This window comes from Rhinatrema bivittatum, chromosome 10 (genome assembly GCF_901001135.1).
Source record: "Rhinatrema bivittatum chromosome 10, aRhiBiv1.1, whole genome shotgun sequence".
Lineage (NCBI taxonomy): Eukaryota > Metazoa > Chordata > Amphibia > Gymnophiona > Rhinatrematidae > Rhinatrema > Rhinatrema bivittatum.
Genome location: NC_042624.1, coordinates 65,450,343 through 65,469,582, shown reverse-complemented (window position 1 = coordinate 65,469,582; position 19,240 = coordinate 65,450,343). Strand labels below are relative to the sequence as shown.

Here is a 19,240-nt window from a genome sequence, read left to right as displayed (position 1 = left end):
CCAAATTACTATCGCTTCTTTACACCTGGCTGGGCCAGGATCCTTTTACTAAGACCACGCATATGGCAAGCCTGGGAAAGAGACCTCCATAAACATTTCTCACAGAGGGAATGGGAAGGGATATTCAAACAGCTGGGAAAAGTGTTTATTGCTACCTCTAATTGAAAATTCCTTGAAGTTGCTATTTCGATGGCATTTCTGCCCACTGAGGTTGCGTAAAATGAATCCCGCCCTCTCTGACATATGCTGGAAAGGGTGCCCAGAGGTGGGTAGTTATTTTCACATGTGGTGGGAATGCACACAGTTCCAGTTGTTATGGAACGCCATAGAGGATTGGCTCAGTCAGATGCTGAGGACCACTGTAGTGATTCAGCCACATCAGGCCTTGCTGGGTATTTCTCTTGCCACAAAAGGAACAGGACAGCAGATTAGCTAATTATGTATGTCCTCACAGCCACTAGAATTGAAATCGCTAGGAAATGGAAATCTCCCCAAATACCCACCATTGGTGAAGTACAACACAAACTTGGGAAAATATACACACTAGCAGAAATCACAGCCCATCGCAGGAAAACCCTTGGGCGGTTCCAGAAGATTTGGCAGAATTATTGCTTATGGTCCAAGGATCAGAGAGAGAGAGGGTGACCACAGGGGAACTGTAGTGAAGCCCCTAATTAATCTCATCCACCTGCTGGATAGTGATGAGATGCATGTTAACACCACCTAAAGCGTACCATTGAGCGGGTATAGGGCGGGAGGGAGGGGTGAGTGGGACGGGCCAAGCGGAAAAGAAAAATTACAACACTGTCTCGATAATAGGATCTTTATTGTACCTGATTTGAATTGCATGTTATGTTTTTATGTTTATATTGCTCCATACTTATAGTGTGTTCTTCGGCTTGTGATGCCCTTGCTTGCACAGGGACTATATCTGTTATTTGTCAGGTTTAAATGATGGGACTTCCATCCTGTAAATATTTAAAAGTTGATACTATTCATTTATTGTATTTTGTTGTGTTTCAATAAAAAAATTAAATTAAAAAAAAAATAAATAAAAGGTTCCCATCACGGCTCCTGTCAGATTCCGTGAATCAATTAATTCTGCTGCACACCTAGCTGCGGATGTCTGACAAGGACAGGAAGAGGATTAATGTTTCCAAATTTTAAAAAAAATAGTGAAAAATAAAACACCACAAAATATAAGTTTGACAACTTTCTGTGTTACTATGTTAAAACCAAAAGGACATTCTTGTGGCCACTTCCGTAAAATGGTGTAGTAGCAGCAGCACTGTAGTGAAAATTATAAACAAAAATTATGCAGCATCAGATATAAAAATCAGGTTTATGTGTGGTCTAACACTTTGCCAATGCTAATTCCTATCAGTACACCAAATTTCAGGGAAAAAAATTGTAGTTTTTGAGACAGATAATGGAGAAATAATGTAAAATATACAATTTCAAACTTTCTCCAGGTTTCCTTCTACCCTCACCTTGCTCTGAAACAAATTTAAATACTATAACCAAATTCCACATCCTGCTACCAGTTTAGATCAAGTTGGGTAACTTGTACAATTTGTCAAAAGTTTTTGAAGTAAAAACAGCTTCCACATATATATGCGCAAAATCAATCCAACTGGAGACACTACCCCATGCTAATCCAGGAATACTGGGACAAACTACAGAAAGAAAGAGGAGCACAGGCTGAACAAATAGTGTTTATCATTAACCCTGCAAAAATAATTCTACTGCAAATGTCACCAACATATTACAGCATAAAACTTCTTCCCAGACCACCCCAAATCTCACCTCCTTTCACCAGATAAAATGTTTCTGGCTGTCAAAACAAAAATTCTATCTTTGGACCTGTGTGACCAAGTCAGTTAGTCAGCTACTATGATCCACCAGCATCACTAGCCTAATGCCCCAGACATCAGCCATCATCTTAGACAGTTTTCTTTTTAAAGCATTTCTGGACTAAGAAAATTCATCCCAGACTTTGGGGGAACAGCTTAAATTTATTCTTCCTTCTCACAATAAATTGATCAAGGCAGGCAGAGTTTTTATTTACCAGGTCATATCATTGCATGAAAATGTAACCCTCTCTCTGGTCTAGGGGCCAGGAAGGCAGCGGCACAAGAGGATCCCGGGGCCAATCCTTTAACTTTCTCAGACACAATCCAAGGGCCCCAAGGACAGGGTTCTTTCCAATAAGAGGGGGGAGACTATTATATCCTCCAAGGCCCAAGCTGGCTGGGGTGATTCTTTGCTTGTTGCCTGGCAAGGGAGGGGGGGGGGGGCGTTGGACGGACTGGTCTCCATTGGCTTTTAAAGGACGTGAGTGCCAAAAAAATAGACTCAAGGCTCAGGCTGAGTGTCCAAAATAAATCTTCACTGTCAAAGTTCTTAGGAGACCAAATTTGTACTGTTTACATCAGTTCTTGGCTTGAAAATGGTAACATTTACAGTTCTCCAATTTATCCATGCAAGTGTCTCTCAGTATTGGGCAGGGAAACTCTCACCCTCCATGGTTTAGATCAGTGGTTCTCAACATTTTTCCTGTCAGGACACACCTGATAGATGGTTCTCACATGTGTGACACACAAACGACAGTCACAAGGCTACATGTAAATGTACATTTTGCATCCACAGGAACCCCACCCCCACGCAGAACTAGAAACGTTCCCCGTACAACTCACCATACAAAAAAGATATTCTGGTGTTATCTCAATAACAGCAACACAAACTCCCTCTACTCCCAGGCGCAATAGCCCTACTTCTAAAAAGACAGTTCACTACCAATGCATGTCCTATTAAGAAAACACAACAAATAAGGTGAGGTATCTTACTAGCTATGCTAATTAAATACCTCAACTCGGTCACACACAGAACTGTCTTTCACCAAGTACAGAAAGACAACAAATTACAAATATGGAGACAAAAATTGTAATGGAAACCCAAAAAAGTCACTCTGCATGCAGTACAATACTGGAGAAATGGAAACAGAAATATAGCACCTAACATAGTACCAGGATCTGCAATATTGTACACAAACTAATCTGCACAAAGTTAACCTGCATTATGGAACAACCCTACCGATAAAAAGGCAACACTACAAATATTAAACCAGGCCCTAAACACCAATACACCTCCAATTAGGAAAACAGAAAAAGCCAAGCTGTTATAGATTCCCACACAGAAATAATTGTAAAACTATACTAATAAATGTTTCAAAACAGCTGATGAACAGAATATCTAACAATTAAAAACTGTTAAAAATTATTAAAAATTCTCCAAACACCAATAAAATATTTCAAAATAGCAGACATTACATAATACCCAATAATTAAAATGGCAGTCAATCAATGAACTTAAAAAGCCACTTTTACCAGTAGCTCTCCTACTCCTTTCCCTTGCAGGCCACTAGCACACACCAGAAGTAGCAGTGGCTGCTGAAACTGTCCTCATGGTCCTATTCCTTAGGGACCACAACCAATCTCTTTTCTCTCTCACACTCAGGACCAGTTTCTCTCTCACACACACCTGTCACCTCCGTGATAAGTAAGAACATAAGAAAATGCCATACTGGGTCAGACCAAGGGTCCATCAAGCCCAGCATCCTGTTTCCAACAGTGGCCAATCCAGGCCATAAGAACCTGGCAAGTACCCAAAAACTAAGTCTATTCCATGTAACCATTGCTAATGGTATCTCTCAATCACACAATGCTCTCTCTCTCTTACTTAACACACAGGCATTTATCTCACTTGCCCACCGCCTCTCAATCACACAGTGCTCTCTCTCTCTTACTTAACACACAGGCTCTTAAATCACACAAGCTCTCCCAATCTCACACAAGCTCTCAATCACACACAGGCTCTCTTGCTCACTTATACTGGCTGCCTGGCTGTCTCACTCCCTTCCTTCCCCCAGAGCACAAACAATAGCTGCAGCAGCCTCCTCCTCCAACCTCCACGGCCCAAGAAAAAAGAATCCCATTGACCGTGGATGCTAATGCTGCCATCTCCTTTGCTGATTGCCAGCTGCTTCCGATTTTCCTTCAGGCCTGCGCTGCTGCCGCTACTTTTCAATGCATCATGGCCTTCCCATTCGCCCCGCTACACATCACTTCCTCTTCCAGGCTGTGGGGACGGGAAGAAGAAGAGGCCATGGTGCAGCTGCCGGTTTCAACGAACACTGCTGATGTTACCAATCGGCTGGGTTTGAATGTTCCGATAGCCCGGGTGACAACGGCAGCAATGGAAGAATGTCTGCCTCTCGCTCAGTGGGGGAAGGGGAAGGAAAAGCAATGAGAGACCGGGTAGCACGTGATACATCTGCCGGTGCTTGCGACACACCAGTTGAGAATCGCTGGCTTAGATAAGCAAAGTTCCCAGTTGGGCAGGGTTTCCTTTGCTGGGACAGAAAACCCCTTCCAAAAATAATGATGGTAAAAAGGATTTAGTCTCTGCACGGTCCCCCCTCAAAGTCTCTCTCAGGGTGAAGACTGGTTTGGGTGTCCTCAGAATAGAATTTTAGGTCTATCTTACAGTTCTCTTCTTCAGTGGTCTCAATGGGATTTTTCTTAGGAAAAGTCCAGTAGCAGGGAACACTGCGTCTCTATACAGAAGGCCCCACGCTTCAGGAAGGAAGGATGGCCACAAACCTTTACCTGGAAATTCTGAAAAATCTTCACAGAAAGGGCAAAAAAAAAAAAGTATAACTCCTCTGCAGATCACCATTTGGAATCTTCCCTACCTCCTGATCCACCCTAACTGGTAGATACTCCAGATTCCTCCAGCCAAAGATACTGGGCTCTCACAAAAGGAATTCTCAGAAAGCCAAAAAACATTCAAAAGTCTCAATCAAAATATGGAATAGTACCAAGGCAGGCACTCACTGATCCCCTTCCCACTAAGGTATTTGGCCCAGGCTATGAAACCCAGTACCCAAGCAGGGGAACAACTCAAGAAAATCCACTCCTACACTCTTGAACTCCTAACCAAAATACCATGCTGTGAATTGCTGTACGCTGCTTTTATATAAGCAGCGGGGCAAGCCATTCCAACAATCTCAGTGAAGGAGCTGTTCTGAAAGGTGCACCCGCCTCCCTCCATTACCATTCCTACCCTAGCACACAGAGTTCAAGGTCATGATGATCCCAAAGGGTTGACACAAAAATAATCAGTGACCTAACAGAAGAGATACACCACCCCACTTTCTGGTTCATTTCTTTGTGATCCATACCCTACCTGGATATACCCAGTAATGTTCAGTTGGGATTCTTAAGATCCTGGGGGAATTTGTTGCAATTATGAAGATTTGGGGTTTTCAAGAAGTTTAGGTTTACAAATCTGAATCTGGGCACCCATTATGCAATAGTGTTTTGGCAAAATGTTCATGCGCTTTCATGCTTGGGCAGCCTGGGATGCTAGGACCACAAATATCAAAATCCAGGGCACAAAATCCACAGAGTGTTCCATGTGGTTGGGGTACTCACGAACCGTCAACCACCAGAATATCCTGATCACAGAGCTCCTCGACAAAGAGCAGATCTGCAATACTGATGCTCAAGGCATCAAGATGGAGAAAATGGGTAGCAGGTTTTTACCAAGGACAGAGCTACCGACATGGTATTACTACAAAAATGGATACGAATTCCACATAAAAAAAACAAAAAAACCCCACAAAGAAAACCCCTGGAAACTTAATCTATCCAGAGGATCATCATCATCCTACCTAAGCTCATAAAAGCCAGGAGATTCATGTGATGGACACCCCGCAATTCACCATCTTCTTCCATCATATTTGCATCATAAAATGCCAAAGGACACGCTTTCCTATGACATGGTAACAGGACAGCTCGGCAGGAACCCTGGGGTTTCCACAATGTGCATTCCATGGACTTTATGTCAGCCGTAACCATTCTTCTAATGGATTTTTACTGGCTTGGAATATGTATTTCCTCTTATTTATAAACCACTGACAGGGAACATCTTTAAACTGCACTACTGGGAAGATGGGAGTCAGAAGTAAGTGTAGCTGTAGCTGCTCCACGTGACCTCTATTTGGAGGTCTTGCCATTACCTTTTAGAACTATCTTTTTCTTGATGGGAAAATGGAAAGAGGACAGCGAGGACCTAGCCCTCTGTCCCCTCTGAGGGTCAACCTCCTCGGATCTGGGGGAGTCTATACCAGCAGAGAGCTCCCTGCCCGTCTCTGCTTCAAGGGCAAGAGGTCACCAAGTCTGGAGGAACTGGGACTGCTGCCATGGCCTTCCTTCTCATTTCCTCTGAAGCCTGCGGACTTTTCTATTTCACTGACGCCAGACTCTGCCTGGGCTGCTCTGGTACCGTCAAGGTTGGGAGCTCAGTCACCGTTATTCCCCTGTGCCTTCAGTAACTATTGAGTGCTCCCCAGAAGGAAAAGCAATGCAGGGGAACCAAAGGGGAGCTGTGGGGTTGGGGACTGCTACTGAAAGGACATTTTTCACACCGGCTGCTGACTGCATGCTTCCTGCTGGCCTGAGGGACTTTATCGAGTCCGGGTGAGAGCCCAAGTCTGGCTGTAGCAGGTGTGCATTGGAAACTCCTAAGGTGGTCACCTCAGAGGAAAGATGGAAAGCTACGGTCAAACTGACTCTCACCACGTCCTCCCACGTTCATGATCTTTCTGTTAAATTTAAACGACTGCAATACGGTTCAACCACCTTCTCAAAAATAAAGCGGGTTCTCCATCAGCAGGAGAGAGAAAAATAACCGGTGGCCTGTGAGCTCTGTGGAAAGACGAGATTGAAAGAGCCCCTACGTGGACATATGGCAGTAGGGCATGCTCAAAGTTTCTAGACATTTTGATATCAGATTTCCGTGCCAGGCTCCACGTGATGTCAGCCATGTGGGAGGACTGCTATCCTGCTTCTCCTTTGAGAACAAGCTGGAAGACAATTTTCTCAAAGACTCCAATGTTTCTGGCTCAGGACTCATTGGAAGGTTTGAAATTTCCACACAAGGTAATTCCTCCTACAAATGTTTATTACTTGCCAGATTTTTAAGCAACAGCACATCAAATCCAGTTCTGGATGAAAGAACTAGGGGGAGACAAGAGCTCAAATCTAACCCAAGAAGTGGAGCAGGTTGAAGAGACAGTGGTGGAGAAAATCACATTATTGGTATCATTTGTTCTCAAGTCAGATCACAACTGGACCATTAAGGGGCTGATTCACTAAAACTTCTTCTCCATTCTGTGTTTAAGGGGAAAAAAAAGTTCCAAGAATTAGGCCCTGTGACTGATTTTCACAATAGAGAGTATCTCCTAAGTTCAGAAGTTAAGTTTTCCTCAATATAAAGCAGCCAGCTCAAAGCTAGGTCCAAAAGGTTTATAAACATCAATAGGAGCAGATTTTTTTATTTTTTTTTAATTCCCTACATAAATATTTATTGAAAAAAATGAAAGAAAAGTTCCACTTTTTCTGATCTGGAACCACTGCTAAATGTTTTGAAAGATAAGCCTAACAATGCTTAGCTCAGCTCCAGCACTTAAGAGTATTTTTCTCATTTCCCCCTTGTATTTTTCTCCTGTTCCCACACATGGCAGGCCATGAATTAGATAGTTTTCATTAGCACAATTATGTTTCTTGTTTCTGTATTTATAAGCCCTCGGCTCCTTCTTGTGGGCTTATAGATTCAGAAATGAGATAAGAGAATGCTTTCCTTTTCTTAATATTTTTACATAATGTATAATACTTTTTTCTTCTCATTTATGTAAAAATATTAAGAAAAGGAAAGCACTCATCTCATTTCTGTAAAAGCAACAAGAGAAAATACTACAAAACCCAAAAACTTCTGCTAATGACGGCGAGACTAGTCAGCAAGTCCCACCCTGCACACCGGCATCCCCCCACATCCCTGTAACAATAAGCCACATCCTGCTGCTCCCCCCACTGCAGTCTGTCACAATGGATATGCCCAGCCATGGTGCAGGTGTTACATCCTCTCCCCTCATAATGCATATATACCTCATGCACCCATTATGAGCCAAGAGAAAGTCACAGCTAGATTATATTCAGCAACTCAGCCACATGGCACTAATGCAAGCGGGCTCACCTCTCACAGCCACGCCCACTCTGCAGGTTGTAGTAGCCAGGCTCGCAGGCTCCACAGTCCCTCTCTGAAACGTGGGGAAAGCATTCACACTGGCCAGTTACCTGGTTGCAGCTGGTCTGTCGGTTTACAGTGCCATAAGGATTACAACCACAGGCTAAACAAAGAGAGAAAAAGGACAAACATCATTTCATGAGACATGCACCAAAAGCAAGGAATGGCTGGATGCTGCTGCTGGTTTTTCACACAGCATTCTCAGAAAACAGCTGCCAACAAATCTTACGTCCAAGTCTTTTTGGACCCCCCCCAAGCCACCAGCATTATGCAGTAGCCAGCCCACAAGGCCCAAGTATTATTAGACAGTAGCCAAAGGGTGCTTTCAGCTTACAAGTGCTACCAAGAGATCCAGCTCCCATGCCACTCGGCATCTCTGAGCCTTGCAGGATCTCAGCAGCAGATGGCCTACAAATGGCAGGAGTCCTGCTATGCCAGGGTTATTGACAATGGATACAAGGCCCAAATCATTATCAGACTACCGTCAGCACCCGAACCACAAAAGCTGCACGCAATGCTCGAGTACCAGTTCTAAGAGGTGAGAGCACTTACGTTTGCATTTGTCTGCAGGGGCGGCCGCCAAAGCATTTCCGAAGAAGCCATCTTTGCAGCGATCACAGTAAAAGCCACTGGTGTTGAGGATGCACTTCAGACATTCACCCGTCAGCCGATCACAATTTCCAACTGCATTGGGGTCAATGTTATCATTACAGTGGCAGGGCCGGCAGAGCCGTGCAGGACCACTTTCTCCCAGAGGGTCTCCAAAGTATCCATCATCACAGAGCTCACATCTTTTACCTGTGGACAGAACCAACACCGGGTTTCAGATGAGGCAGGAGAATATTCAGGTCCTCTATGGAACAATCCCCATCTTCCATGCCTTTTCCATGTATGCTGGGAAGCTCCTGGTTGCTCAATCTTTGTCTCGTTATAGGACAGCTGCCACATCATCCGCCTAATGAACGCGACATGAAGACCATGCTAAAATAGTTATAAAGCTATTTCCTATTTTTTCTAGTATTGCATTATCCAAACTAAGGGACATAAAGAGAATTCCTGTACTGCATGTGTAACTTCAATATAAATCTTAAAACAGGAAATTTAATTTTTATTCTCTTGCTCTATGTTATTTGTGAAATGCACATCAATACTTGGACACAAGAGCTCCAAGGAATAGCAGCTTCTGCATTATATGGTATTAAGGATGCATTTTTCCCTCTCTATCAGTACTAATGTGAATGATTTGCGTGTTTCTTACCCCCTGTTTCCTGCTTAGAAGAATTAGGCTGGAGGAAAAAGTTTGCTGGCAGTCAGTATAAAAGCCTCCACTACAACTGGAATTTGTGCTCAGAGGTGGTCATGGGACCTACCAGTGGTGCCAGCGGGGCAGTTCGTGCACACCACCTCCTTCGTCTTTGGCACAACCGCACAACTGGAACCCCCAGGGCATGGACAAGGCTGGCAGTCTGAGGAGGTGCCCGCAGTTGAATCTCCATAATATCCATCACTGCACCTCTCACAATGGAGACCTGCTGTGTTGTCCTTGCAGTCACATGCACCTGGAAAAGGAGGATGAGGAGGAGGAGTGGGAAAGACACACAGACAGAATGAATATAACCAAGTCACCTATGCCAGCTCTTATCGGCCCCCAGTTCTCCGGAATGAAATAAGGAACCAAAGCTAATATGTCCATAGAAACACTGCACTGTGTGAGAGGGAGAGATCATGTATTCAGCTGTGCCAGTGATGTAATAAGGAGCACATCACTCATAAGACTAACTGGGAGAGAAAAACATAACCCTGCTGGTAACCTCTGAAATCCAAGGCCTGAATCAGCGTGCTCATTTCAGACATACAGACAAGTGCCAACTTAGTTTAAGGAATCCTGTACATTATTTCCATTTAGACATTTGGCTGACACTCAGAATTAATTTATGGACCAAGCTTCTATTACCTCCCTTCATGGCTTAGCCTCATCCAGTGTGGCACATCTTGATCTCCCAGGGGGAAGGGGGGAGGAGGGCTGGGATGGAAAACTGGGAACCTTAGCCACACCATTACTTCCCATCCTATCTACATGAGGCACCGCCAGGTCCGAGCCCGGCCCTGCTTCCCCAACAGGGCTATTCTATAGTCTCTAGCTCCTCTATGGAAAACTGTACTCCCAATTTTTTTTTTTTTTGCCAGTTCTATTCTATTCTGCTCAGCAACCAGCTCCTGTGTACATTCCTAGTCATACCGAACAGCACAGTGTGTAAGTCCAAGCAAATGGCACAGCCCCTTTTTCTTACCGCTTTCTGGGTCACAGGTATTGCTGTGTCCATTGCAGGTGCACACTACACATGGACTGTAAGACCCCAGGGCAGGAGTCTCCCTCCGATATCCGGGAGCACAACGCTCGCAGAACTGTCCCAGGTAACCCACTGGGCAGGTGCAGCTCTCTACCCAGGTGGCAGGTGTTCCTGGCCCCACACGAGCACTCACGACAGTGACATCATCCAGATATCCTGCACCTGAACAACAAACCAGAGGATGGGTTACTTGACTAATGCCAGAGAATTTAGCCTGCTGAACAGAAAGAGGCATGCAAAGAGAAAACTAACACAAAGGATGTGAAGTGTCAAAGAGCATGAGATAGCAAATGTTGCTTACCTGTAACAGGTGTTCTCACAGGTCAGCAGGATGTTAGTCCTCACATATGGGTGATCTCACAGGATGGAGCCCAATCACGGAACACTTTTGTCAAAGTTTCCAGAACTTTGAATGGCCTCTACTGGGCATGCCCAGCATGGCACTAACTCTGCAGCCAGCAGGGGTCCCCCTTCAGTCTTGTTAAAAAGCTACAGGTAGTGCCGAAAATAAAATAAGAAACCTTTACGAACCCAACACCGTGGGGCGGCGGGCGAGTTTCGTGAGGACTAACATCCTGCTGTCCTGTGAGAACACCTGTTACAGGTAAGCAACATTTGCTTTCTCACAGGACAAGCAGGATGGTAGTCCTCACATATGGGTGAGTACCGAGCTGAGGATGTCAGAGTATGCACCAAATGTACTCAGGCGTGCAAGGCAGTAGGCCTGGGATGAAGTTTGGCCGAGGGCATCCTGAACCCCACCGGGCAGGCAGAAGGGTGTTGGTACGTCACATTGTAAATAGGTTGCGCAAGACAGACTGGCCGAAGATGGAATCTTGTCTTCCTGCTTTGTCTAAGCAATAATGGGCTGTAAAGGTACGGAGAGAACTCCAGGTGGCAGCCCTGCAAATGTCAGGAAGCAGCACCGAGCGTAGGTGTGCTACTGAAGTTGCCATGGCCCTCACAGAGTGTGCTTTAACACGGTCTTGAAGTGGAATGCCCGCTTGCTGATAGCAAAAGGATATGCAGTCCGCCAACCCGGAGGAGAGAGTCTGCTTACCCACAGGCTGCCCCAATTTGATAGGATGGAAAGAGACAAACAATTGAGTGCTTTTCCTGTGGGCAGCTGTACGGTCTAGGTAGAACGCTAGAGCCCGTTTGCAGTCAAGGGTATGCAGAGCCTGCTCTCCTGGATTGGAATGGGACCTGGGAAAGAAAAAAGGCAATACATTTTGATCAAGCACATTCAATATTCTCCCAGACACACAGTTTTTTATATATCACTTTTCAGGTTCACATGTTACACCCACATATGTGTTTTACCATTTTTTATGTCTGTTTTAAATTAGGTTTTTTATGATTTCTATTTATCAGTATGTTTTATCTGTTTGTATGTTGTAGTCCCTGATGCAGCCCTAATGTAAAAGGGCGAAACTCGGCCTGAGTCGGGCTTGTTAAAGATTGTTGTCTCTGTCCAATAAAGAATTCCATATTGTTGCCTCCATTCCACTAGAGCCCAGGCAGTGTCCTGGGCGGAAACCAAGATGCTGTCACCCGCTGGATTGAGATGAAACTCTGATACTACCTTAGGCAAAAACGTAGGGCGAGTGCGGAATACTGCCCGGTCCTTCAGAGGTTTAGTATAAGGCGGATAGGTAACTAGAGCCTGTAATTCACTAACTCTGCGAGTGGAAGTGATTGCCAAAAGGAAAATCACTTTCCATGGGAGATATCGAAAGTCACAGGATTGAAGAGGCTCGAATGGTGGTTTCATGAGCCGACCCAAAACTAGGTTGAGGTCCCAAGAAGGGGCCGGAGGTCACAGAGGAGGCTTGAAGTGAAGCAAGCCCTTCAAAAAACGTGTTACAAGGGGTTGTACTGATATGGGAACATCCCCGACACCTTTATGGAAGGCGGCTACCGCACTGACATGCATCCAAATGGAGGAAGTTTTTAGACCTGACTCTGACAAGTGCCAGAGATAGTCCAGAAACTTCGTTATTGGACAGGTAAAAGGGTCAAGGGACTGAGAAGAGCACCATGACGTAAACCTGGTCCATTTGTAAGAATACGATTTTCTCGTGGAAGGTTTCCGTGAAGCAATCAGGACACGGGAAACTGGTTCAGAAAGGTTAAGTGGCTGAAGGATTAACTTTTCAACATCCATGCCATCAGGGACAAGGCTTGAAGATTGGGGTGGCGTAGGCACCCACTGTTTTGAGTGATTAGAAGCGGGTCCTTTCCCAAGGAAATGTGCCTGCAAATGGAGAGGTCCTGAAGTATTGGAAGCTACACTTGGCGCGGCCAGTGAGGTGCTATCAGGATCATGGTTTCCTTGTCCTGACGTAACTTCACGAGAGTCTTTGAGAGATGTGGAAGTGGAGGGAATGCATATAGGAGACCTGTTGTCCATGAGAGGGAGAACGCATCTCTTGGCTGATAGTGTTGGCTGAGAGCGAGAGAGCAGTTGTCTACTTTGTGATTTTGAGGTGACGCAAAGAGGTCTATTTGAGGATAACCCCATTGTTGGAAGATTGAGTTCGCTACTGAGGGGTTGAGAGACCACTCATGCGGTTGAAAGGTGCGACTCAGCTTGTCTGCCAACACATTGTCCACTCCCAGCAAATAGGTGGCCCTGAGGTACATCGAGTGGGAGAGGGCCTCCGCCCATATCTGTGCAGCTTCCTGACACAGAAGGTAGGAGCCCGTCCCTCCCTGTTTGTTGATGTACCACATGGCCACCTGGTTGTCCATCTGGATCAGGATGACTTTATTGGAGAGGCGATCCTGAAATACCCTGAGAGCATATCTGATTGCTCGAAGCTCCAGGAAATTTATTTGTTGTTTGGCTTCCTCTGGAGACCAAGATCCTTGTGTCTGCAGATAGGCCACGTGGGCTCCCCAGCCAAGGTTGGAAGCATCGGTGGTGAGAGTTATTTGGGGGTCTGGAGCCTGGAAGGGCAAGCCTTGGAGGAGATTGACCTGATTTCTCCACCAGGCGAGAGACTGACGGAGTGAGTAGGTTACTTGGACAATGGTCGACAGGGGCTGAATGGATCGAGTCCATTGTGACCTTAGAGTCCCACTGCATGACTCATGGCCAAGCGGGCCATTGGGGTGACCTGAACTGAGGACACCATGTGTCCCAGGAGGATGAGAAAGTGGTGTGCAGTCGTGGAGTGCTGAGACTGCAGCTGGTGTGCAAGAGACACGAGAGTGAGAGCTCACTGTCGAGGCAGAAAAGCCTTTGCCTGCAAGGTGTCAAAGTCTGCCCCAATGAACGATAAGGTTTGAGATGGGATTAAGTAGGATTTGTCGTAGCTGACGAGAGATCAGAGCAAAATTAGAGTATGTAAGGTAAGATGTAGGGATGACAGAGCATCTTGCTGAATGGGGGCCCTGATTAACCAATCGTCTAGATAGGGGTAGACGTGAACACCTTGAGTCCTGAGGAAGGCTGCAACTACTACAAGGCATTTTGTGAAGCCTCGTGGTGCAGAAGCGAGGCCGAATGGAAGCACTCGGTACTGATAGTGCTTAGGGCTTACTAGAAACCTCAGGTATTTGCGATGGGATGGAATTATCGCGATATGAGTGTATGCGTCCTGGAGGTCTAGAGAGCAGAGCCAGTCTCCTCTTTGTAGAAGAGGAAGAAGAAAGCCCAAGTTTACCATTTTGAACTTCTCTCGCTGGAGGTACTTGTTGAGGGCACGAAGGTCCAGAATTGGACGAACACCCCCCGATTTTTTGGGGATTAGAAAGTACTGGGAATAGAACCCTAGGCCGTGCTGAGAGTAGGGTACTGGTTCTATTGCCTTGGACTGGAGGAGGAGGGAGACCTCCTGTTCCAGAAGGATGGAGTGATCAGATGTTCTCCACATCAGTAGAGGTGGGGAGTCCGGTGGAATGGAGAGAAAGTTCAGATGATAACCCTGAGCAATTATCGCCAGGACCCACTGGTCTGAGGTGATCGAGTGCCACCTGTTGTTGAAATGGCACAATCGACCTCCCACTGGTATGTGGGGCAATGGAAACTGGTTGCTGCTCTCTATGCAGGAGTCAAAAACCGGAAGCAGGACCAGGTTGAGGAGCTGCTTGTGGTTTTTGTTTTCGTATCTGACGAGACTGGGTTTTTTGAAACTGTCTCGTAGAATGGGTTTCTAGCTGGTGGCAGGTAGGATTTCTTCGGGCGGAATAATGACTTCTTAGATTCCTTTCGGAAGGGCTGTTTTGAAGAGTACTCAGTAGGCATCAGAGAGAGCTGTCTTAGGGTCTCATGATGCTCCTTGAGTTCTGCCACAGTTCGTTGAATCTGCTCGCCAAACAGATTATCTCCTACACAAGGCAGGTCGGATAATCTGTCTTGGGCTTCAGGGCTAAGGTCGGAAGACTTGAGCCAGGCCCATCGTCTTGCCGAGATAGCAACTGCAGATACCCTGGTAGCAACATCAAAGATATCGTAAGATGATCTGATCTCATGCTTGCCTGCCTCAAAACCCTTGTTTACTAGGGTTTGTAGTTGATCTTGAAATTTCTGAGTCAGGGAGTCTGTCAAGTCTTGTATCTGCTTAAATAAGACCCTATTATATTGGGTCATATAGAGCTGATAAGAGGCAATTCTGGAGATGAGCACTGATCCCTGGAAGACACGGCAACCAATGGCATCTAGAAATTTCTGTTCCTTGCCTGCGGGAAAGGAATTGTGAGGTTTTGATCTCCTTGCTTTTTTCTGGGCAGATTCTACAACCACAGATTGGTGATCCAGTTGAGGTTTGTGAAAGCCTGGAGCCAACTGTACGAGATAGGTGGTGTCAGCTTTTCTGTTGACTGGAGCAACAGAGCCAGGATGTTCCCAGTTCTTTTTGAGGAGATCCAGAAGAACCTGGTGGATACGGATGGAGGTTATTTCCTTGGGAGCATCCAGGAATTGTAGCAACTCCATCATTTGATGCCTATCGTCCTGTTCAGTCTGTAATTGGAAGGGAACCAATTCAGACATCTCCTTCACAAAATTTATAAAGGAAAGGTCCTCTGGAGGAGAACGCTTTCTGCTTTCAGTAGGTGAAGGTGGTGAAGACAAATCATTGGTGTCTGGTGAAGAATCATCAGTCCAGGTATCATAGGGATTAGCACCTGCTCCTCTAGGGACTAGAGGAGGATGGGGCAGTGGGATCCCTGAAGGTCCTGGTCTAGGCTCCGAAGGATTCGAAGGAATAACTGGAGGCACCGATGAAGGCATCGAAGGCATCGATGGATGGCTTGGTGGCGTCAACGGACGTATCGGCATTGGCAGAACTCCTGATGGAGGGATGCGGAACGGTGTTTCTCCTCCCGATGTCAAAGTAAGCGGGGAGGGCACCGGAGCCATTGGTCTCCCAGCATCCATCGGTGGAAAAGCGGCCATGAGCACTTCCATCCTAGACAGCAGCGGTGCCAACGCTGCTGGAATCGGGTCAGTGGTAGGTTTCGCAATCGGTGTCGGAGGAACTTGGAGTCGATGCATCGCCTTGTCGATGGCCTCCTGAACCATCCGGTCCAGTTCTTCTCGGAGACCTGGAGCAAGCAGCCCCGGCTCCGGAACAGAAAGAGGCAGAGGCATAGCCGGAGGGACCACCGTTAAAGGCGGAGTCGCGGCTCCCGATACCCTGTTGGGTGAGGGTTGCCTCGGTGACCCGGTCGCCGAAAAGGTCAGTGCCTTTTCTGGACGGGGTTTCTTCGACGGTGGCTTGGACGATGGCGAGGTCGATGATTTTGCTCCCTCGATGGCCCGAGACTTTTGATGCCGGTGGCGATGTTTATCTCTACGATCCCCATGGTCCTTAGGGGGAGTAGAGGGTGTTAAAGGCAGAGAAGTCGTCTATGCCGGACGGTCACCGGCAGAAGGTCGATACTGGCGAGAAGTTGACGGTGCCAGTTCTGACTACGTCGATGCAATGGACGGCGTCGGGGTTTGAGCAAGGAAGAGAAGTTCCATTTTCTCCATTCTGGCCTTGCGACCTTTTGATGTTATTAGGGCACATTTGGTGCAGGTTAGGTCATCGTGCTCACATCCGAGACACATTACACAGACTTTGTGGGGGGGTCTGTGATGGACATGGTGCGATTACAGTCCGGGCACAGGCGGAACCCCGACGCCATGGCCATGAAAAAATTGAGCCGTGATACGGTCGACGGCCATTAGGCCGCGAGGGCCAAATTCGACGGTAATCGACAGAAAACAGGTAAAAAACTTACCGGAGTACCGCAGCTTGAAAAAGTTGAAGGAGGGACCCCCTGTGGGGTAAATTAAACTTTATTAATTCCATGAGGAAAATTCCTGTCAGGAATGTCTGCAGAGCTCATTAACCGCGTGGCTACTGCTGCACGGAAAAAAGAAGACTGAAGGGGGACCCCTGCTGGCTGCAGGGTTAGTGCCATGCTGGGCATGCCCAGTAGGTGCCAGTCAAAGTTCTAGAAACTTTGACAAAAGTGTTCCATGACTGGGCTCCATCCTGTGATGTCACCCATATGCGAGGACTACCATCCTGCTTGTCCTGTGAGAAAAAAGTTTCCACCTCAGCAGCTGATTACAGAGCTAAGAGGCCCAAAGGAAAATTGGTTCTTACCTGCTAATTTTCGTTCCTGTAGTACCAAGGATCAGTCCAGACTGCTGGGTTATGCCTCCCTTCCAGCAGATGGAGTCAGAGAAAAGCTGAAAGCACTCCCTAGATATACCAGTGTGCCACTTGCGATCCTTCAGTATTATGAATATCAAAGCAGAATGAAGTAAATTTAACAACCAATGACTAGATCAAGTGAAAATTTAAAATGTTTTAAACAATCAGCGAAACTATGTATAACAGCGTGTACGATACTTCCAAGGCCGCTACAGCTGGGGAGGGCCTGCGCAATCGGCGCCGAGCCCCGCCGGGGGAAGGTCAGCAAACTTCACTCCCCACCCGGGCGGCCTCAGCGCCGACAGCGCGACCGAAACCGGGGCCTAAAACAAGCAGCAAAGGTATAAAAAAAGAAAAAACGCGCCGAGACTCAAGTCCCGCCTCCGCTACAGCTAACCCAATCAGAGCCGGCCCTGCGGGGATTTAAATCGCGGCTCTCTTCGGCGCCATCTCCTTTACCTTGCCGCTGCCGCTACAGCTGGGGAGGGCCGGCGCAATCGGCGCCGAGCCCCGCCGGGGGAAGGTCAGCAAACTTCACTCCCCACCCGGGCGGCCTCAGCGCCGACAGCGCGACCGAAACCGGGGCCTAAAACAAGCAGCAAAGGTCCTCCCTCCACCTCAGAGGGACACGCCCAACAGACGGCTGTAAGGCAGCCAGTTGAGTCCAAGTAGCCATTTAAAGCACAAACCACCCAGACGCCACGCGTCGAACGCCACGCGTCGAAGGAGCGCGTCAAAGGGGCTGGCCCCTTTGTGCGCCCCTTAGTGCAGACCGGAGTGCAGACCACCGCAGACAGTAGGCAAGCTCACACTCATACCTGCCCCCTCAACACTCACCCAGACTCGCCAGCTTGCAAGTAACAGCGACGACAATCATCCAACCTCACCAGCGCTCATCCAGCCTCACCAGCAACCATCCAGCCTCACCAGCAACCATCCAGCCTCACCAGCAACCATCCAGCCTCACCAGCGCTCATCCAACTGCACCAGCAACCATCCAGCCTCACCAGCAACCATCCAGCCTCACCAGCGCTCATCCAGCCTCACCAGCGCTCATCCAGCCTCACCAGCGCTCATCCAACTGCACCAGCAACCATCCAGCCTCACCAGCGCTCATCCAGCCTCACCAGCAACCATCCAGCCTCACCAGCAACCATCCAGCCTCACCAGCAACCATCCAGCCTCACCAGCAACCATCCAGCCTCACCAGCAACCATCCAGCCTCATCAGCGCTCATCCAACTGCACCAGCAACCATCCAGCCTCACCAGCAACCATCCAGCCTCACCAGCAACCATCCAGCCTCACCAGCGCTCATCCAGCCTCACCAGCAACCATCCAGCCTCTGTTCCCAACTAATTGAACCACAATAATGCACCTCTGCTCCATCCCTAAAATCTGGCACAAAATCAGAAAACACACAAAACCTGCAATCCATCACATCACACGACAACAAAGACTATTACCAATAATGATTTCACCTATAACACAATTTCTAGGACTCTCATTATTTACCTTAACACTATTCAACGCTCAATCACTCTCCAAAAAAATGGACATCCTCAGCGACTACCTCATAGAAGCCAACCCAGATATCTGTGCAGTTACAGAGACATGGCTAAAACTCACAGATACAGTACTCATAAATCAACTGCCCATACAATCTTACGACTTATTCTCCGTCCCAAGACCCAAAAAAAGAGGTGGAGGTCTTCTTCTAGCAGCAAAAAAAGGTCTTAATATTACCTTACAACTTACCAATTCCTCCAACAAACTAGAATTCTCACTCTTTAAATCTGAACATATCCAAATAGCTTTAATCTACGCACCACCAGGAACATTAGAAACGGATCCCTCTCTACTGATAGAACTTATAGCCAAACACATAAACGTCGACAAACCTGCCATAATCCTCGGAGACTTTAATTTACATGTAGATGCCTCTCCACAATCCATCAACTGCCAAACAGTTCTTTCCTCTCTCAACCATTTGGGCTTTACTCAAATTATCAACAGTTCTACCCACAAGGCAGGCCACACTCTGGACCTCATCTTTATTAACGAACCCTTTAATATTCATACCAAC

The 19,240-nt window shown here is 46.9% G+C and overlaps 1 protein-coding gene across 1 annotated transcript in view; it reads right to left on the bottom strand.

The window, feature by feature from the left end:
• Positions 1–19,240, bottom strand: part of LAMC1 (laminin subunit gamma 1) — a 367,470-nt gene that overhangs the window by 75,513 nt on the left and 272,717 nt on the right. The window contains exons 12-15 of the mRNA XM_029618808.1: positions 10,440–10,661; positions 9,519–9,707; positions 8,701–8,946; positions 8,098–8,251 (exon numbers count right to left, since the gene is read on the bottom strand). Of these exons, the coding sequence (XP_029474668.1) occupies positions 8,098–8,251; positions 8,701–8,946; positions 9,519–9,707; positions 10,440–10,661 (811 nt within the window). The remainder of the gene's footprint in view (positions 1–8,097; positions 8,252–8,700; positions 8,947–9,518; positions 9,708–10,439; positions 10,662–19,240) is intronic.